The 23,452-nt window shown below is 35.0% G+C and overlaps 1 protein-coding gene across 3 annotated transcripts in view; it reads left to right on the top strand.

Moving 5' to 3' along the window:
* Positions 1–23,452, top strand: part of LOC149807257 (general transcription factor 3C polypeptide 3-like) — a 152,567-nt gene that overhangs the window by 25,676 nt on the left and 103,439 nt on the right. For all 3 annotated transcript variants that reach the window (XM_089964112.1, XM_089964106.1, XM_089964115.1), the window contains exons 6-12: positions 111–187; positions 1,228–1,342; positions 4,993–5,159; positions 5,904–5,991; positions 10,364–10,422; positions 14,280–14,392; positions 16,658–16,745. In XM_089964112.1, the coding sequence (XP_089820238.1) occupies positions 111–187; positions 1,228–1,342; positions 4,993–5,159; positions 5,904–5,991; positions 10,364–10,422; positions 14,280–14,392; positions 16,658–16,745 (707 nt within the window). The remainder of the gene's footprint in view (positions 1–110; positions 188–1,227; positions 1,343–4,992; positions 5,160–5,903; positions 5,992–10,363; positions 10,423–14,279; positions 14,393–16,657; positions 16,746–23,452) is intronic.

The raw sequence follows: 23,452 nt of genomic DNA on the forward strand, positions 1-23,452 counted from the left end.
TGTAGTAGTGGGTCAAAGTCAGGTCACAAGCTCTTCATCTTCTTTGCTGATTGGTAGGTCAAAATTGGAAATGTCACCCATATTATTATTATTATTATTATTTTATATAGCACCACAAGCACGCAAACCGTTCCAGACACTAGGTGTGATATATGAAAGTATGGGTGACATGGAGAAAGCACTTCAGGTAGGAATAAGTTTTGATATTGTATATGAGAAACTTTCATCAGTGTTAAAATCTTGAAATTTATAGAGTGAATCAGCAGTAACAGTTTTTACTATTATGTTTGATTGAATGTTTGTAAAAGAGGTTACTGCTATAAAAGCTGTTCCCCCCATTTAAAATATTTTCATAAAAGTAGTTACTTTGAGAATACCATGACATAACATTGATTAGCATTTGAAAAATTTAAAATCACAATTGATGTTTACAAAACATTTTGATATGACTCATGATCTCCAGTTTGGTTATAAATTGTGCTAAATTTTTACAAAATTCAAGTGGTCCACATTATCATATGTTTACAGAATATAAGGGTATGCATGAATGACCCGACACTGAAATATCATTTTGGTTGAGAGAACAGATTTATTGCTTTATGATTATGTCATCAAAGTTCACATGTTTTAATGAGAACTGACTTTAGGATCAAATTATAGCATTGAGTAATCTCGAATATTTTAACTTTGGTTTTTAAAAATACTTTAATTCTACATTTATAAGATATGCTCATGCTTTTTTTTCCTATTGAAATTCATCCTGAATAGATAATGAAATGTTTTTCTTCATTTGTAACTCTACTGATTGATAGACCAGAAGAACTTACGGAATGTTTTCTGATCAGTTGTCTGCCATCCATTTGTTTTCCCAGCCCCTCTGTAATCTACTTTGAAGTTTGCTAAGAAACTTTGCACACACTCTCACCAAAAGACTGCTTATGATATCTGATGGTTCTAGTTGAAAATGGTTATGATCTGACATCCGATATGGCCACCATAATAGCCATATCTTTTTTTGCTATTCCTCTTGAATAAATGATTATATCAAGATGGGGTTTTCGCCAAAAGATATCTTTTGTTCTCTGGTTGATCCTAAATGCATATTGTACCAATCTGACTTCCAACGTGGGTGCCATAACAACCATATTGAAAATCTTGTTATCACTACTATGATGTCTAATATGTCTGTGTTTATTTTGTTGTTGAAATAATATATCTTTTTTTCAGTACTTTTTGATTGCTGCATACCTGAATCCTAGGGACTCGGAAGAGTGGGCAAGGCTGGCAGAACTAGCCCTGGAGCTGAATGATGTCAACCAGGCTGTCATGTGTTACTCAAATGGTCTGTGCATTAATTAGCTACTAATTGCAGTAAACCATGTTTTCATCTATTGATTTTAACTGTATCAGAACTTATCCTACACTTATTTCCTTGGTACCTTGATTGGTTTGAAAGTTATACAGACACCTATAACAGTATCTCTACTATATTGCAAACTTGGGGGATGGATAAAAGTTGATGTAACAATGATTCAGGGAACAGTAGACCAATATCTATACTCCCCACCCTATCAAAAGATTTAAAAGGCAGTTAGTTAAGGTAGAATATGAATTCTTTTTCAGGATTTACACATCATCATTCTTGTCTCGTGACAGAAGTAACTGATCTGTGGCATGGAGGAAGCTTTCTTTCAACCTCATTACATGCAGTGGGAGTATCTTTATTCAGTCGATCGAACTGTGCAAGAAAGCTTGTTAGCATTGTCTTCATTGAGATGTTGATTCTCTGTGTAAGGTCTTCATTTAGAAGGCCTAATCAGACTTGCATTAATATCAGAAGAATTTGTATGTTCTCAATCTGTGGGGTCTGCCTTGTGACAGAATGTCGCCATCCATTTCCTTGTTTTCATGTACATTATGTATTTCATCAGACAATGCACCAGAAGTGTAGAATTCCAGCATAGAACATTACTTTTCTTTGCAGTATTTTATGTTTCAAAAGCAGTGTCTTGTTATTTGAATCTGAACTTATCTACAAAGTCACATTCTGTTTATGTTCCAGTATTTATCTTTTCCACTGAAGTCTGTGTTCAAGTAAGGTCAATATTATAAGATTGAACTCCTTTGTTCGGAAATTTACTTAATGTCATTTTTAGTCCTACACTATAATCATGAAACCTACATGATTCTTTCACCTATGACACGGATCTTTCAAGTCACAAAGTTTCACAAACACTGTTACTTTCAACTGAATATTCATCCACTTTATTTGATAGTTCTGGTCAAGTTCATGATCAAAATTGCTGAGTGTTTCTTTATGTACAGCCCCATTCATTACATCACTCTTTGAAGACATCTATAATAAATAATACATTTTTAGTGATATATTTAAAGAAAGCATGCTTAAATATCTAATGTGTTCAAATATTTTCTCATTATTTCAAGACCTTTCAGATTCTATCAATGTAGTAAGAAAATGTCAGAATTGCTGAGAATAAAAATAGGTTAAAAAACACCATATTAATATAGTAAGAAAATGTCAGAATTGCTGAGAATAAAAATAGGTTAAAAAACACCATATAAATATAGTAAGAAAATGTCAGAATTGCTGAGAATAAAAATAGGTTAAAAAACACCATATAAATATAGTAAGAAAATGACAGAATTGCTGAGAATAAAAATAGGTTAAAAAACACCATATAAATATACATGTAGTAAGAAAATGACAGAATTGCTGAGAATAAAAATAGGTTAAAAAACACCATATAAATATAGTAAGAAAATGTCAAAATACCAGAGGAAAAAATGGAAAAGAAAATTTGTACAGATAATTCTATCAATATAGGATTTTTTTTCTCCATTTTTGTCCAGATATTCTGACTTGTTCTTACAATAGTGATAACATTTCAAAGGCCTGTGAATATTTGCAACATTTATCAACCAACTGGCATTTATGTTAGATGTAAATTGATGCATTTGATTAAATTTGTGCATGAACACCAATAAATTTGTTAAGTAACATAAAAGACTTTCTTTAGATGTTTTGAACATCTTTTGTATTATGTTAGTTACAAATACTGATGGAATTGGGTCACCTTTTTTTTTCACCAAGGAAATGCACTGAGCATAAGCATTTTGCATGTTGGATACAAGCTTCACTCTGACAGACTTTAAGTGATGTATCCATGCACTGTACAAATTTGAAGAAGTCAAAACCGCTACCTTCATGTGCTGAAGATTTACAAAGGCCACTTGTTTTGAGGTAGATCACAACCCTTATTGGAAAAGATTATATTGATGCTCTGATTATATTTCATGCAGTAAAATGATCTGCATGATTGCCTACATATTTACAAATACAGATCAGAACTTGGCAAGTCCTTCTTTCATAGGTCTGTTTGGACATTACAGGCCTTTTGTGGGTTCTTTCTGCTTTTAAGGGAGGAAACCAGCTTTAAATCTGGGAAAATTTTGCATAATGACTTAGACTCTAACCTTTTATTCCTGGATAATTTTGTGTCCATGACTCGTAGAAAGCTTTGACTCCTCGTTCTTCCACAAACAAATTTTTGATGGAAGAATGCTTCAAGATAAAGACTACTATCTTAGTCATGGAGGTCATAAGGAAAGGTCCTGGGTGGTTTACGGTGTTATGTTCAAGAGGATCATCACATCCCCATCTTTAACCACACACACACACATATATATATTTTACTAAACCAGGAGGTATTTAATTTTTAAGTTCTTCCATTTGGCCTTGTCTCTACCCCACCCTACCCAGAACCTTTACCGGGGTCATAGGTTTGTCACTGCTTTCTAGAAGTCACTAAAGATTTTCATCCTCAAGTACTTTGGTGACTGGTTTATGCACATTGTCCTTAGAGTTCCCTTCTGAGGAACCTGTCTCTCTCCTGTTCCACAGTGACCCCCATCTTGGTGTTGTCCCAAATCTAAAGAAGTTCAGTCTCGTCTATTCTCAGGACTTGGTGTATGTGGGGATGAATTTCCTCACATGTTTCAGGAACGTTTGTGTTCCTTAGAACAGGGTCAACAAGATTTTTTCTCTCTGAATGACTTCCACAGACTAGATTCTCAGCACATTAAATATGATGTTATGATCAGTCATGAAAAATTATATGTACTAAGTGATCATGATTTATTGGTACATTGGGTGCTTTTTTTAAAGCCAGATTCTTCTGTATTGTCATTTGACATAATAACTAGGTGAGGCATTACATTACTGAGACCAACAAAGTATCATCTCTGAATTGTAGGGGAGCTTTAATTAGAAGTCAGAACATTGCATCATTTATTATTCTTTGCAATGACAGTGTGTTTTCTCATGATAGGTGGTCTTTCATGGCATCGATCTGACAGTAACAGATTTTACTTTACTATCAGCTAGGCCATATAGTAAAAATTCACTTCTGCAAGAGATTTCCCATCTTCTTCCATGCTAAAACCTGTGTGAAAGCTGTATTGTGATTGACCATTGGAATGAAGTCTTGGTTATAACTGGAACAGAACTTGTGTGAAAGCTATATTGGGATTGGACATTGGAATGAAGTCTTGGTTATAACTTGGACAAAACTTGTCTCAAAACTGTATTGTCATTGTCTTTAATTCCAAATCAACATTAATATGTGAGTGAATGAAAAAGAAAATGTGTACATATGACCTTCAGAAAATTTGACACAATTTCTCTCTTAAAAACTTATAATTGCATTTCAGATGAATTGTAACAAATTCTATGCAACTTAAGCTTGAATTTATAAAACGTTTTTTGTTTTGATGAAAACTACCATTACTACAGTTAAATATTTTAAAATAATTTGTACTTCTCAGCCAATCTGATTATGATTTTCACATTTATAAAGGAATTGTGTGATTTCTCTGATCTGAAGATCTACATACAAAAAATTTAAATTCTAGGGGTGGGTGAGTTACGTTGTTACAAATGCTTGTTATAAGATGCGGCAGTTATATTTGCAGCAATAAAATTTGACCGTAACAATGTGGATTACCTGTGGGAAAGGGCTAGACTGTATGAAGAGATCAGGGACTACAAAAAGGCACTGGAGAGTTACCAGGCAATCCTTCCACTGCTACCCGACTCTGACAGTGAACATTACTTCAAACTGGCCTCTTCTGTAGCCAGGGTAAGTGTGGGCATCAGCTGTCACTATGGATACTATGATGCTCGTACTAATGTAACTACTTGTATTTATACAAAAGTACACATGGATTAGTTTTATAAAACTGAAAATTACACAGGCATGTCTTTGGCATTGTTGGCATTAGAATTTTATTATTAAAGTCTGCTAATTGCCTGTCCTAAGACAAATAAAAAAGTATTAAAAAATGTTACAAAAATTGGACAAGCAAGCTTAAGAGAAAGCTTAAACATAAAAATACAAAAAAGTATTTAAAAATTTGGGATGCCACTTTGAGTTTTGCGGTTTGTTAGGAGAAATCAGTAGAACAAACAATGTAGGTCTTAATCTGTATTTGCATTATGCTACAGCGGATCTTCATCTTTGTTGTTTGGAATTTCACTCAACTTATTGGTGAGAATATAAGGTGACAGAAGCTTGTTGACTTTTGTCAACATTTTTACACTTTTGTATTGAAAGTCAGATATGTTCTGCACAATAGGTGATGTCAGACAGCATGCAGCATTCAGGTGAAATTTTGTTACAGTAGTACTATATGCATGAAGTTTGTACAAGATTTCAGGTGTCTTGCCAGCATCTGCATAACACCATTCACAGACTAGATGCCCTTGAATGCTTCTCTTAACTTAACCATGTTGAAAGCAAAGTGAATAAATTTCTAGTATACTTAGATGACTTGTTAAATTTGTGAAAGTGATCTGTAGAGTTTTTAACAATTTTACTTGGCAGAGCCACTATGAAAATGGAGACAGAGCCCTGGCTGTGCAGACTTTAAGAAAAGCATTTGAGAAGCACCCATCACAGATCACATCAGAAGGTAGGTCCATCTTGGATGCTGCAAGCACAACCAGTGCTTAGGTTGTATTTTTAGGAAGACATGGCACAACCAGGCAACTTGAATTTTGCCATTAATGTACTCTTCATTAGGGCTGTTCTATTAAAATATACAAGGGACTGGGAGAAGAGAGATTTGATTTTGGCTAGACGCCCAAAGACACAAATGAACCCTAATAGGATCCTCACACTGGATTAGTTTCAGGTGAAAATTTTTGTGGGTACTATTTGATATTAGAAATAGAATAGAAATTATATTCAATTGAAAGTTAGATTTTTGATAGATATAAGACACACATGCATATATTTCACACAGAAGTCCCAGCCATTGACAGAGACATAGCTGACCAGGGAATATCAAAACCCTCATCGAAGGACTGACTGAAAGTTTTTCACTGACACATAGCAGTTGCTTCAGACTTGTGCTGGATCTAGTATTAATGTCAGTCTTCCAGCAAGGGGAATACAGTTTGTACCCACTTGGTATTGTGTTTGATGGATATGTGGAAATCTGTTTCAAAAATGTTGCTTGTGCTGCACAGGGCTGCACAACACATTTTGTACGGTGCAATTGTTTTCCACTTACACCAACTTGAAAGAGCATAACAAGGCAATGCTTATATTGCGGCCATTCTAATCTTTCTGTTAATGGTGATTTTTAGGAAGTGCGCAAACAGGCCACCAAGGTAGTATTTCAGCCAAGATATGCCCTTGCGGAATTCATGCAAAGTAGACACCATGTACTGCAAAAAAGCAATTCAGAGTGCCAAAAGTGGTGCAAATAAATTGGACAGCATAATGTTTTTTATCTTTAATTTGATGCATTTGCACTAATCATTAAATATTGAAATTTCTCAATTATTCTTTAATAAAAATTAATAAATTCCATCTTGCAATCTTTTTACCTGTTGTACCTATGCTCAGCCTGGCTATTTTCCCTATCCATCTAAACCTGTATATATAATTATGGATCATCCGGAAATAATCAAGTACCAGGTATTTGATGTATTCTATATTTCCAGCTTAGAATTAGACTGGTAATCTGTCCTGGTGTTAGGTATGCAAGTACATTTTTGTTGAGACAGGGAACCAGTCCAGGTTTATAATTGTAGTAGCCTCAATGAAAATATAAATTTTCTTTTTCAAATAACGTAAAGTTTAAGTCACCAGCATTATAGCTTGATAAACAAGGGCTGCGACCATCTATAGTCGGGTAAACAGATGGTGGCTTGGTGAAACACTGTAACAAAAGAAAGAAATATAGTTAAAAAATCCGGAAATGATTCTCACTTACTAATATTAAAGACAGAGCTCATTCCCTTCCACCCCCCAGGCATTACAGATTAACTGGAAAGACAGATGATGTACTCAACCCTACACTGAAGCCTTTCAAAATAGTTCTCACTGGGACATTAGGACTACCAGCATTGTGTGCGTTTTCACAAAGATAAAGAAAATATACAAACCTCTATATTGACTGCATATGTCCATCATTACTCCCTTTGATGCAAAAATGGTTAATCTTACTGGCTGTTCACATGACTTCGGCACTACAGTGGCGGTTAGTGACATGTGCTTTAGTCTGGTTTATTGCAGTTTACAAATGACACCATACGCTGGACTTGTAAATTTCACAAAACTGGTAGCAAGCCAGATTTTAAAAAAATACCTTATTAGAACAATCTTTACTATTTATGCTGTCTTTGTTACAAAGGATTAAATGATGGTTAATGGTGTTTATCTCTCTATATGGTTGTTCAGCTGTAGTGTTATTTAATGTGCACTTTGTTTGCATACTACATGTATCCTGAGTTCTCCTGTTTACAAAGGATTAAGTCAAGGTCAGTGGTGTTGATCTGTTTTTTTGCAATGCGATTGTTCACAGCTGTGTCGAAATGCATATTTTGCCAAGATATCATGGTCACTGGTTGCGTTCAGCAGATGGTTGCTCATAACAGAGCGTCTATATAATAAAATTGATCTGTGCATTATGATTGTGGTTGGAGAAGACAGGTGGTCGCTCATAGCAGAGGTCGCTCATAACAATTTTTACTGTACTCTGTCAATTTAATAGGAAATTTCCATTCTGGAACTTTCTAAAGTCATAATCAAGACTGTACCTTTAACTCAAACTGAAGTAAACAGGTTTACAAATAATAATGATCAGAATATATAATTTATACTCAAAGAGAATTATTAGCTGTGTATTATGTTGTTTACAAAATATATGTCACTGTTTAGGTACACCATTTGCTTTATTTTGAACAAAGGTCAGGTACAAAATACAGATATCCATATAGTCAACAAACAATACAAATTAAATGTACATAACAGTACTGTGAAGAAATCATTTGAAAGCTGTCACTTTGCAAGAATTGATGACCAAAATGTTGTAGGGGCAGACAGTAGAAGAATTTAACTTTTCCCATACTGTTAGTGTTTGGTCAGAGGCATCAGAGTGGAGAATCTTAAAGTAATGATTGTAATTTATTTGGTTTTTCATGCAAATAAGTAAAATCAACCATGTCAGTGATCTCACTTTATTATGAGGTTGGCCCATTACAATCACACCATTGGCCCACTGTTTTATAATTGGCACCATTTTTCTCAAACCTGGCTGAAACACTTCCAAGGTGACAAATCTTTCCCAGGCCCAGCACCAGAGACCTCTGCAGTTGTTTCAGAATAGGGATCAGAGTAGCAGAAAGGACCCCCCCACAAATGCATGACAAAGAGAGCAGCAGTCCAACAGACCCATTATATATTCAAAACCACAGTTCTCAAGAACAAATGCATGCAAAACTCAGCGAGAATTGGGTCAATTTTGCCCCAGATTGTGACCCACTACAGATCAGCTATTGAGTATCAGTATCCTAGAGAGGAAGGCCACAGTGAAGCATTGTATTGGTTGCAAGAAACAATTCATGGAAAGAACATTCTCATTCTATCCAGCAACTCCACTGTAGTGAATTATCTCAGGAAGCAATGGGTGACCAAATCCCAAGACCTGTGCCTCATGGTTTGGGATTTTCTCAGGTGGTGTCATCAAGAACAAATCCACATTCAAGTCTGTAACATTCTGGGCAGGGTAAATGTATTAGTGGACTTGTCCCAAAGGAATCAACTTAATACAAACTGATTAGTTGCTTCATCTTTTGATATTCAGTCATATCTGTGCTTAGTGGGATAACCACTTGTGGATCTATTTGCAACAAGGTGGAATGCAAAACTCCCAACCTTCATCTCTCCAGTCCTGGATCTGAAGGCTTTGGCAGTTAGTTCTTTTTCATACATTGAAACATCTCTGATCACAAAGATCTTTAAAAAAAACTTGTTTTTTTATCATGGATGCTCCTCTCAGATGTCAAAAATCATGGATAAACAACATGCTAAATCTGGTAGTGGAAATTCCAAGGAAAATCACAATCTTTTGTCACCTGCTGAATCAACCTCAATGGAAGGATTTCAGAGCCATTTGCAATCTATAATTGTTAGCCAATCAAATTTCCACAAAGGGACATAATTTTTCTATATGTGAATGTTTAATATGTCATCATGTCTAAAATATATCTTTGAAAGATCAGCAATGTTTCCCAAACAAAATCATAAAAGTGTTTTATTAGTCATTAGTTGCAGGACATGTTAAGATAGTTCAAAGACATGTGCTCAACAAACTGGCACTTAAGACAAAGTGCAGCATCAGAGTACTGGAAATTTCTTATACTGGTTTTTTAAAAATCCAAAATAGACAAAACTCAATCCACATCATCCATATTTGATGCAAAGTAATTGATTTTATCATATTTTTATAAAAACCATTGGCAAAGGAATTTTCACTACTGAGGTAAGTACCAGTAATTTTCTTATATGTGCAAGCTGTAACTCAAAATACAGGAAATATTATGTATTGACTATTGAATGCTTCTGGCACATACCTATACATCATAAGCCATTGTCCCTGAAACAACAATATGGGCATACATGGCAAAAGTTATGTGAGATATATTCTTGCTTGTAAACAACAGCATTCACATAAAAAGTGACTAAAGCCTACACAAAGATATTGTGTCATAACCACATTGCAGACACAATTGTTATTTAACCAACTCCAAAAGAAAAAATAACAGACTATTTTGTCTCACCCGTAACACCAAGGTAAGGTTTTGTTTGGAATTTTTTCCTTTGTCTCTTAGTTTTTGGACAGGAGAAAAGATAATAATTTTTGGTACATTTCAAAACATGGGGTAAATATGATGGTATTTGTACCGATGATAATGATATTTTGACATTCCTAAACATGGAGTAAATTGCCAATTATGAAGATCAGAAAGATAACTAGTATTCCTATATTTTAGATGTCAACCTTCTGCTAGAGTTACAGATGCCAGCCAAGTTTTATCTGGAATCTATTGAGGTAAGTGAAGAATATGATTTAACATTGCAGATAAGATTATATAGAAATGGTCAAAGGTTTTATTAGTTTTACATTAGATAGAGTACTCTCACCTGATTTCTATTGATAACAAAAAAGAAACCTTTTTAACCTTGGCAAAGAATTTTAATGTAATATAAGAAATCCTTCAAAAAAGCTTCTTTTTCTTTCATGCATACGATGTGTTGGATGTTCAGTTCTTGTTTAAGCAGCAATTTTGTGCATATGTTATGGTAAAGTGACTAATAAAATATTGTACACAAAGTCAAAGCAGTGAAGTAACTTTATGCCTCACCCACACACAGTAGGATGGTAGTCAGCCTGACATGTATCATTCCATCCATCAGACTTTAGTCAAGGCTTCTCTGCTCACTCAGTATGGTAGAATACCATCAGAACATGGGAAACATCTATGTGTAAAATGACAAGGTGTCATAGAAAGTTAACTTTATCTCTGCCCACTAGAGGAACCATGTTAGGACCTAAGGGTCATATATTTATGACTATCAAAACTGAAAGCCTTAGGACAGTTTTTCCTATTGTGACACAAATTATGCATGAAAGCATGGAGAGAAGAAAACCAGTGTATGTGATTGGTTAGGGACATTCCCCATCCCCACAGGTTTACCAGTCCATGTGATTGGTTAGGGACATTCCCCATCCCCACAGGTTTACCAGTCCATGTGATTGGTTAGGGACATTCCCCATCCCCACAGGTTTACCAGCACTAGTTTGGGTCATAGAAGTGCATTTAAAAAGGATTTTTTCCCTCCTCAAATCCATCCATGTTGTTTTCAAATAAAAGTTTGGAATAAACATAGATATTGCCTATCATACGTGCATGTTGTTTCAGATAAATATTTGCATATTAAAATAGATTAGGCCTAGCTGACATGCATGTGGAAAGCCTTGAGATTTGTTTTGCCTGTTTAAATCCATGTTGTTTTCAAATAGAAGTTTGCATGATTAACATCGATTTTGTCAATCTGACATCCACTGTATTTTTAGAAGAAAAAAAATCTGCATGGATTTTGTCAGTTTGACAACCACTGTATTTTCAGGGGGACAAAATCTGCATGATTAACATAGATTTTGTCAATCTGACATCCACTGAATTTTCAGGGAAAAAAATCTTCATGATTAACATAGATTTTGTCACTCTGACATCCACTGCATTTTCAGGGGGAAAAAAATCTGCATGATTAACATAGATTTTGTCAATCTGACATCCACTGTATTTTCAGGGGGAAAAAATCTGCATGATTAACATAGATTTTGTCAATCTGACATCCAATGTATTTTCAGGGGGAAAAATCTGCATGATTAACATGGATTTTGTCAATCTGACATCCACTGTATTTTATGGGGGGGGGGGGAAATCTTCATGATTAACATAGATTTTGTCAATCTGACATCCACTGTATTTTCAGAGAGAGAAAAATCTGCATGATTAACATGGATTTTGTCAATCTGACATCCACTGTATTTTTAGAAGAAAAAAAATCTGCATGGATTTTGTCAATTTGACAACCACTGTATTTTCAGGGGGACAAAATCTGCATGATTAACATAGATTTTGTCAATCTGACATCCACTGAATTTTCAGGGAAAAAAATCTTCATGATTAACATAGATTTTGTCACTCTGACATCCACTGCATTTTCAGGGGGAAAAAAATCTGCATGATTAACATAGATTTTGTCAATCTGACATCCACTGTATTTTCAGGGGGAAAAAATCTGCATGATTAACATAGATTTTGTCAATCTGACATCCAATGTATTTTCAGGGGGAAAAATCTGCATGATTAACATAGATTTTGTCAATCTGACATCCACTGTATTTTCAGGGGGAAAAAAATCTGCATGATTAACATAGATTTTGTCAATCTGACATCCACTGTATTTTCAGGGGAAAAAATCTGCATGATTAACATAGATTTTGTCACTCTGACATCCACTGTGTTTTCAGAGAGAGAAAAATCTGCATGATTAACATAGATTTTATCAAAATGACATCCACTGTATTTTCAGGGGAAAAAATCTGCATGATTAACATAGATTTTGTCAATCTGACATCCACTGTATTTTCAGGGGGAAAAATCTGCATGATTAACATAGATTTTGTCAATCTGACATCCACTGTATTTTCAGGGGGAAAAATCTGCATGATTAACATAGATTTTGTCAATCTGACATCCACTGCATTTTCAGGGGAAAAAAAATCTTCATGATTAACATAGATTTTGTCAATCTGACATCCACTGTATTTTCAGGGAAAAAAATCTGCATGATTAACATAGATTTTGTCAATCTGACATCCACTGCATTTTCAGGGGGGAAAAAATCTGCATGATTAACATAGATTTTGTCACTCTGACATCCACTGTATTTTCAGGGGGAAAAAATCTGCATGATTAACATAGATTTTGTCAATCTGACATCCACTGTATTTTCAGGGGAAAAAAATCTGCATGATTAACATAGATTTTGTCAATCTGACATCCACTGTATTTTCAGGGGAAAAAATCAGCATGATTAACATGGATTTTGTCAATCTGACATCCACTGTATTTTATGGGGGGGGGGAAATCTTCATGATTAACATAGATTTTGTCAATCTGACATCCACTGTATTTTCAGAGAGAGAAAAATCTGCATGATTAACATGGATTTTGTCAATCTGACATCCACTGTATTTTCAGAGAGAGAAAAATCTGCATGATTAACATAGATTTCATCAAAATGACATCCTTTGAATTTTCAGGGGAAAAAATCTTCATGATTAACATAGATTTTGTCAATCTGACATCCACTGAATTTTCAGAGAGAAAAAAATCTGCATGATTAACATGGATTTTGTCAATATGACATCCACTGTATTTTCAGGGGAAAAAATCTGCATGATTAACATAGATTTTGTCAATCTGACATCCACTGTATTTTCAGAGAGAGAAAAATCTGCATGATTAACATGGATTTTGTCAATATGACATGCAGATGGAAAGTCTTGGGGTTTGAAATTATGTGCCATTAGTGTTACATTAGTTCAAGCTTTGAGCATTTTTTTCTTTTTGATTTATAGAAGACATTACATTTCTCTACATTAATACTGGATATATATCATTGTGTGGTACAAAAAACATGATATTTTGACAAGTGGGAAAGCCACAAATAAAATATTTTGTTTTTTGTACCATAAGATAAAATATATCTTTTATTTGTGCATGAAAAGAACATTTTCTTGTATTATTATCAGAGTTCAAGAATGCTATAAATACTGAGTTCTAGACCATGTTCCTTGACCAAAGATGTGGAGGGTTTGCAGTAAAGGTATGGAAGAAGATGATTAATTTTGAGGTCGAGTCAGTGTGGCTGAAAAGGAAAAACTGATTTTGCAGAATTACTTTTGTTCTGGAGTAAGTTCCTTGATCAAACTTTGTGGATGGCTTACACTTAGGATAATTAAGAAATCTGTTTATTCTGGGGTCTAAAGGTCAGAGGTCATGATCATATAAGCCCAATAAGAAAATAATAGTTTCTGTAGATTAAATTTAGTGTCAAACCTCATACTGTGAGCAAAGTTTGAGGTCATTGAGACCTACTGGATAATAATCTCTGAAGTCAACCACACCCTGCTAGTTCCTACTTAGAAGAATATTGTACATGAGGCATTTATATAATGTGCCATTCACAGTGCTCTTGGAATTATGACCTTGTTTTTATTCTTTTCCTTTTCTAAGTGACATTGTTGGTTTGGAGTACTGAAAAACAAAATATTATGTGTGAATTTTGACAATCTAGTACTGGTGTTAATTCTGTGTTTTCAAATATATACAGGTGCTGGTAAATCATTGTGGAGTGGCCATCCAGTTTGAGGATGGTAGAGAATGGTCCAATAGCTCCAATATGTCAACTGAAGAAATAAGAAATATAAAATCAGAACCTTCCAGGTATATTGTTTAATGTACAATTTCAGTTTCTTTGGGTGAAATGTTCAGACTTATGTGTAGCAATATGTAATGAAGATGAATTCTTGAGAAAAAAATGAGCTCTTGAGAAAAAGAAGAGCAGTAACTTGCTGTAAATATTCTTTTTTAAGATGATAACAGTAGAAAGTCCCTGGTTGAAAAATATAGTTTTTAGGACTTGAAATTTTGCTGAAATGCTAAATAGGGTTGGTAATTTCAAAATTGTTGCCACAGTCATGGAAAATCCTGGAAACAAATTTTGTCATGGAAGAGGCCCTCCCCTCCACCAAATGCAAATGAAAGTATTGGAAAATGGCCACAAAGTGATTTTCAGTCTGTAGTTTTAAAGTGAGCAGATCATTGGGCTGTGAGGGGAGGAGGAAGCCATCTGGACAAAACTAATTGTATTTTTTTCCCTATCATGTTGATCCAACTTTTTAACTTTTTTATTGTAATCAATGCACAATTTGTCATGGAAAATTCATGGAAGAAAGCACAGATTTGTTTAGGAACCCTGTTTTAGTGTCTGTATCATAGAGAACAGTCCTATCTGTGTTGCCTTGACATATCAATGCATAATATTTTGGTACATGGTTATTCATACTACATATCATAATAAATATTATAGACTTTATTAAACATAAAGATATAGGAATTACTTATACAGTGCATCTGGATCAAAATGAAAATTGGTAAATTTGATTGCCATTACAAGTTGTCAGAAACTATTAAAGGCCTTGATCTTTTCTTGTCACTTATAAAGATACACAATCAGAAAAAAGGTTGAATTACACACCATAGTGCTAATTAGTACTTTTCAGTCACTAAAATGAATGAACATTACTGAAAGATCAGAAGTGATTTTTGTAAAGGCCCCATGGGAAACAGTATAACTTTTCTTGCCATGTCAGAAAATAATTAATCAGTTAAAAGGTTGAATTAAGCAGCTTATTGTAATCGGTACATTACAATTGTTAGAATAATTGAATACTGCTGAAAATTGTAAATTTGTTTTTGTGAGGCCTGTTTAGGCCAAAACTTGATATAGCGAACACTTTGACATCAGTGTTTGTCCATCCATATATTTATCCTTTTGACATCTGTCTGTATGTCCATCCATACCCTTGTTAAAGCTATAAATGTGAATCTTTATTCAGTTAAGTTTAATGTGAATCTTTATTCAATTAAGTTCAAAAGATGGTAATGTTTATTTGATTAAGCTTAGAAAATGTTAATATTTATCTGATTAAGCTTAGAAAATGTTAACGTTATTACGTTTAAAAAAAGTCCAATGAGAAAATAAGAGTTTCTACATATTAATTTTAGTTTAAAACCTCATGCTGAGCAAAGGTCATTGTGACCTATTGGATAGTAATCTCCCAAGTCAACTATACCTGCTAGCTCCTACATATAATAGAAATAATGTTTGTTCACTTAAGCTTAAAAAATGTTAAAGTTTATTTGATTAGGCTTAAAAATGCCAGTGTTTATTTGATTAAGCGTAAAAAATGTTATGTTTATTTGATTTAACTCATTTTTAAGTTTAATGTCAGTAATACATTACCTGTCACTATTGCATAAATCAAAGAACTTGACTAAATCTTGTGGATGCCTTATACATGGGTAAGGAATAAGCCTGCTGAATTTGAGGTCAAAAAGTCAAATGTTAAAGTAATTGATTGAATGAAAAATTTAGTTTCCACACAATAACGTTGGTTTTACATCAAATGGTACAATGCCATGGTGATTGTTGCTCAGAGAAATGACTTTTACAGAATAACGTTTGCTCCAGAGTAAATTCTTTCACCAAACGTTGTGGAAAGCTTGCACTTAGGTTAACAAAGAAACTAATAGATTTTGGGTGTAAATGTCAAAATGTCACAGTCATTGTCAGTCTAATAAGAAAATTAAAGCTTCTGCAGGATTGCATACCTTGATGAAAGGTCCAGGGCACTGAGACCCATTGCTCAGTAATCTTTAGAGTCAGCCATACCCTATTAGTGCCTACATAGAGAACTATTCAGCATGAGTCTTGCTTCTAATGTACCATTCACAGCATTCTAGTTTTGTTTTGGTGTATCATCACTTTTTTAAATCTAACCATTTTAGGTTTTTCATATTTTCATACTTTACAAAAAATAAATGCTTGTGGCCATGTCAAAATTTAAACAGCTACAGATGTTGGCATTTCATGACAGCTTAGTTTTTCCATTTTAATACTAAACTAGCTATGTTGTTCCATTTCAGCTGCACTGTTTCTGAACTGCTGCCGATAGACCTTTGTGTCAAACTGGCTGTCTGCATGATACATCAGCACTACCACAAGCTGATCAAGGTAATGGTCTGAGAATATGACATTTCAGGCATACTTTTATTGTTCATTTCATCAACCTTTTATTGTTCATTTCATCAACCCTTGTAGTTTTCATCAACCCTTGTGTGAAGATATTTAGTTTTCATCAACCCTTGTGTAAAGATATGTAGTTTTCATGAACCCTTGTGTAAAGATATGTAGTTTTCATCAACCCTTGTGTGAAGATATTTAGTTTTCATCAACCCTTGGGTAAAAATATGTAGATTTCATGAACCATTGTATAAAGATATGTAGTTTTCATCAACCAGTTTGTAAATCAGTGTAGTTTTCATTAGCCCTGGTGTAAATATATGTAGTTTTCATCAACCTTTATGTAAGCATATGTAGTTTTTATCTACCCCTGTATAAACCTTTGTAGTTATCATCAACCATTGTGTATACCTATGTAGTTGTCATCAACCCTTGTGTAATCCTAAGTAGTGTTCATCAACCAGGGCATTAAGACCTTTTGTGCAATGTAGTTTTCACATATATATCAAGAGAACAGTTTCATGCAGGTTTCTTTCTGTGATCAGGAAATAGTGCATTGCAAGCATCAAAACAATTGAAAATAAAATATTGGAAGGGATGGTTTGAGGGAAGTTGATGAATAATAATCAAGATACAGTCAAACCTGGTTATCTTGATTACATTGGGGGTGTAAAAATATCGTTAATGTAACAGGGTCCCAAAATATCAGGGTTTAGTTGACAAATCTACTGCAGAACAAGGATTATACATCTGAAGTACCAAAAACGAGGAGTTTTCTTTCTAAACACAAATGACATTTCTGTTGCACAATACAAATAATAATTCTGTCATGCCAGGTTGTAGGGAAAAAGATTGGAGGTCTTTTGAATGAGATTAAGTAACAAGTCACACATTTTTTTACAACACTCAAGTTCCTGTAACAATATCATTGGTTTAAAAGTTGTTTTTATTTCCCAGTGAATAGCCTCAAGAGAGAGGAGAATTAATATTTTAGTACAGTGATTTGGGTCATAATGGATGGATTGTTGGTGGAAGGGAGTGGGAGCCTCAATGAACGGTGTTTTGACACAGATTTTGGGTCGTAATGGGAGGAACTGGTAATGGATTGGAGTTGGGTCCTATATGTGTGTAGAAAATATGATGAGAGGAAACCTGTGAGGATCCTGTTCCATACCCCTGCTGTATACAAGCATCCCTACCAGAAAATAAAGAATGCTACATCAGTCGTGAGCTGCTACATCATCAGATCTGTCAGACATTTACTGCTTCTATTCAGTTCAATAACTTTAAGATCTTGTATGCATTGTTTAATTCTTTGCTTGTTAACATTGAATGGGAGCTGTGACATGTAAGTTACATAGAGCTGGGATCTGAGCTGCGACCATTGCTAATCTGATTCATCAGTCACATAGCATATTTTGCCATTTTCTTTTTTTTTTTAATGCAAAGAATGGATGGTAGGACGTTGATAAATTTTGATGAACTCTATTTGCATTGTGAATTTTAGAAGGAAAATCTGGCTAAATGCTTTTTTGACCAGATTAATCACAGACTTGCACACACAGAGCTTTAGAAACAGTAATGTTGGCTTATATTTTCTACTAACAACCAAGTATTACAGAAGTAAATGAAGATAAAAAAATTAGATATATATATAAATATATCATTAATAAAATAGGTGGTGACTGTCTATCCATATTAGATAAAACCTCAGTCTTTTAGGCATTGGATTCATGACCTTAAGGATGTGGACCATGACAGCTAAAATCAGTTAGCATGGTGTATTGTTAAGCTGAGTATTTTACTCTAATTACCATAGCATGATATAATCTTCAGAGTACTTAGGCCAATAATTGATGAATTGTAATCTTGGTTTTGTCAGTTCATCAGTTAGCCTACATCTGTAGCCAGTTAGCATTGATAGGTAATCTTGGCTTTGTCATTTCATCAATTACCCTACATCTGTAGCCAGTTAACATTGATAGGTAATCTTGGTTTTGTCAATTTATCAATTAGCCTACATCTGTAGCCAGTTAGCTTTGATAGGTAATCTTGGTTTTGTCAATTCATCAATTAGCCTACATCTGTAGCCAGTTAACATTGATAGGTAATCTTGGTTTTGTCAATTCATCAGTTAGCCTACATCAGTAGCCAGTTAACATTGATAGGTCATCTTGGTTTTGTCAATTCATCAATTAGTCTACATCTGTAGCCAGTTAGCATTGATAGGTAATCTTGGCTTTGTCATTTCATCAATTACCCTACATCTGTAGCCAGTTAGCATTGATAGGTAATCTTGGTTTTGTCATTTCATCAGTTAACCTACATCTGTAGCCAGTTAACATTGATAGGTAATCTTGGTTTTGTCAATTCATCAGTTAGCCTACATCTGTAGCTAGTTAGCATTGATAGGTAATCTTGGTTTTGTCATTTCATCAATTACCCTACATCTGTAGCCAGTTAGCATTGATATGTAATCTTGGTTTTGTCATTTCATCAATTACCCTACATCTGTAGCCAGTTAACATTGATAGGTAATCTTGGTTTTGTCATTTCATCAATTACCCTACATCTGTAGCCAGTTAACATTGATAGGTAATCTTGGTTTTGTCAATTCATCAATTAGCCTACATCTGTAGCCAGTTAACATTGATAGGTAATCTTGGTTTTGTCATTTCATCAATTAGTCTACATCTGTAGCCTGTTAGCATTGATAGGTAATCTTGGTTTTGTCATTTCATCAATTACCCTACATCTGTAGCCAGTTAGCATTGATAGGTAATCTTGGTTTTTTCATTTCATCGGTTAGTCTACATCTGTAGCCAGTTAGCATTGATAGGTAATCTTGGTTTTGTCATTTCATCAATTACCCTACATCTGTAGCCAGTTAGCATTGATAGGTAATCTTGGTTTTGTCATTTCATCAATTACCCTGCATCTGTAGCCATTTAGCATTGATAGGTAATCTTGGTTTTGTCATTTCATCAATTACCCTACATCTGTAGCCATTTAACGTTGATAGGTAATTAATTAGGTGTTACAGTTCATCACTCTGCAACTTTTGAGTTAGTTTCCAATGTCTTAAAGCCATTCATATCAAGATAATAAGAATGTTTTTACAATGACAGCTAAATTCAGCAACGAAGAAAAGGACAACCATCCCTTTCATTTGTCAGATCTTGACCTTTAAATAAGTGAAGTTACGATATTTTGTTTTCCTTGGCTTTTCTTTAGAAGAAAAGCAATACAGCAGTAGTATCAACACAGTTTTAAAGTTCAAAGTCGGTAATTCTGCAAAAGGAATTTAATAGTTTTATAACAGTAGTTGCTATATCTTAAATTAATCTAAAATAGCAGTACTTAAGAAATCTTGCCACACTATTTTACCAAGATAAATCTTAGGAATAATTTGGGTACTTTGTTGAAGATAATTATTCCAAGTGATACAGTTGCCAAAGTCTGATACTAAAAGTTTCGTAACAAATAATAATAATAATAATGACTTTGTATAGCGCCTAATCTTTAGAAGCTCTAAGCACTTTACAACATTAGACAACACCTATAAGATAAAAAACATACAATGATATGATTACAAAAACAAACACCATGAAATTAGAAAATATTAAAAAACATGCTGAGAATATCTAAGGTAGGAAACATTATTAGGTCTCTAAGTTTGTTCTTGCAGTCGAAATAAGTGAGTTTTGAGAGCCCTCTTGAATGTGATCACTGTGTCTTTGTGGGCAATTCATTCCACGTTGCTGGGCTCTGGTATGCAAAAGAACACTGTCCATATGACTTTGTTTTCGTACTTGGAATAATGAGTATACAAATGTCAGAAGAGGAGCGTAAGTATCTTGCTGGTGTGTACACATGGGTGAGGTTGGATAGGTATGTTGGACTAAAGTCCGACAGTGAAACGTAGCACAGAGAACAAATTTTGTGTTTGATTCTGGATCGAATGGATAGCCAGTGTAGGGTACAGAGCAGCGGGGAGGTGTGCTCTGATCGTGGTACTCTAAGTATGATCCGAGCAGCTGTGTTTTGAAGTTTCTGGAGCAGATATTGAGATGAACCAGACAGAATTGAGTTACAATAGTCCAGTCATGAAAGTACTAATGAACACACAAGTGTTTTAGTGGCATCAACTGAAAGATATTTGCAAATTTAGCTGATGCGTCTCAGCTCAAGATATGCAGCCTTGGCTAAAAACATCAGGTGATGAGCCCAAGTGTGTGGATCAAACACCCACTGGTTACTCCATCAAGTCGTTCCCCCGTAATTCTCGTGGAGGTGGAATTGCTGTCATCACAAAGAATTCCATGATAAAACGTCTTAACCACACCACAACATTCAGTTTTTACCACACATCGTTTGAACTAGTCCAAACCACACTCACACTGGAGCAAAGGTCAGTCCATTTTTTTCTGCCTATTCCGCCCTCCTCCTAGTAGAAAAAACAAGCTGGCTGACTCTCTCTCTTTGGAGCAGTTTCCGAATCTCCTGGACTATGGAAATTCGATAGGTGGCAACCTGATTATTCTTGGAGATTTCAACTTTCACTTTGACTGTCCTGGAAACCCAAATACATCAAAACTCATAGATTCCATTAATGTTTTCAACCTCAAACAATCAGTTAAACAACCTACCCATAAACATGGTCACATTTTAGACTGGATTCTTCAGAGACCTGATGATAACATTCTACGGTCCTCCCTGGTATCCCATGACCTTGCATCAGATCACCTCTGCATTATATGCCATTTTGATGTATCAGTCCCTAACCCTCCACCTTTATCTGCTACTAAGAGAAATCTCTGTATGATAAATAGAACCAAACTTGTGCACGACATGCAAGCTAACCTAACAACTTGCTTACCTCCTACAGCAGAACAACTTGATAACTGCCTGCATTCATTGCTTGACAAACATGCCCCAGCTACCAAGTGCAGAGTATCAATTCAAAAGTGTTCTCCATGGTATAGCAGTGTTAGGGACCAGCTTCGCTCTGCTAAAAGAGACCATCATAAAGCTGAGAGGCTTTGGCTTTCCACCAGACTCACTATTCATAAGCAAATCTTCGAAGCCGCAAAGAAGAATGTCACAAATATAGTCCATGCAGCAAAATCAGCCCACTATACTACTAAGATCATGGAAAGTTCCAACTGCAAAGAGCTCTTCGAGATTACTAACAAGCTAATGTCAAGGAACAAATCTACACCACTTCCAACTACCTTCTCTCCAGTCGACCTTCCGGACATGTTTGCAAATTTCTTCCGTGACAAAGTATAAACCATTAGAGATAAGCTTGACACTACAATTTCAACTGACTCGTCGTCACCATACAGCTGGGATACAGAATTTAAGCGGCAACCATTAGCAGCATTTGAACCTGTCTCTATGGATTTTGTACGTACAGTCCTGATGAAGAGTGCACCAAAGTCATGTGAACTTGATCCAATTCCAACATCACTGCTGCTTGAGTGCTTAGATCCAGTATTGCCTTCACTAGCTGATGTTATTAAATTAATACCTCTCTCTCATCCGGGGAATTCCCATAATTTTTTCAAAACTGCCATTGTAAAGCCTCTTCTGAAGAAACCAACACTAGACCATAACAATTTAAAGAACTACCGCCCAGTTTCTAATCTTCCATTCATATCAAAAATCTTAGAAAAGGTTGTTCTATCCCAGCTTGTATCTCATCTAAATTCAAACAGTCTTTTTAGCAATGTACAATCTGCATATCGCCCTTGCCACAGTACTTAAACTACTCTTCTAAAAGTAGTTAATGACGTTCTCTCTGCGTTGGATAGTGGAAATATTACAGTCCTCACCCACCTTGATTTATCTGCAGCATTTGACACAATTGACCATTGTATATTACTTCACTGTCCCCAGCATGTATTTGGCATTCATGATACAGCCTTACTGTGGTTCAAGTCCTACTTGGTCAACAGGACACACAATGTATCGGCAAATGGAATACACTCCAGCCTAGTTGATCTATTTTGTGGTGTTCCACAGGAGTCTGTTCATGGACCTGTTCTCTTCATTCTGTACACTCAGTCACTCTCAAGTGTCATAGATCATCATCCAGTGTCTCACCAATTGTATGCTGATGACACCCAAATATACAAATCTAGCCACCCAACTGAAGTTGATGCTACCATCCAAGGTGTAGAGAGGTGCATTTCTGATGTGAAATCATGGATGACATGTAACAAGCTGCAGATGAATGATGATAAAACTGAGGCCATTCTGATCACAACACAATGACTTTCTCATTCACATCCTTTAGCTCAAACAATAAATATCAGCAACACCAACATTAAATTCACACAATCAGTATGAAACCTAGGTGTTACTCTGGACAGTACTCTCACATTGCACTGACATGTCATGAACATATGCAAGGCTGCATATCAGGGACATACATTGTAGCCTAACATGGCAAGTATAACTGGGTTGTAAATTGTATCCTTTAGGCATATATGGGTGATACATTATGGCTTAATTCTGTAGGCATATCAGGGACATACATTGTAGCCTAACATGGCAAATATAACTGGTTTGTAAATTGTATCCTTTAGGCATATATGGGTGATACATTATGGCTTAATTCTGTAGGCATATCAGGGACATACATTGTAGCCTAACATGGCAAATATAACTGGGTTGTAAATTGTATCCTTTAG

This window comes from Sinohyriopsis cumingii, chromosome 1, assembly GCF_028554795.1.
Source record: "Sinohyriopsis cumingii isolate HCF-2022 chromosome 1, ASM2855479v2, whole genome shotgun sequence".
NCBI lineage: Eukaryota > Metazoa > Mollusca > Bivalvia > Unionida > Unionidae > Sinohyriopsis > Sinohyriopsis cumingii.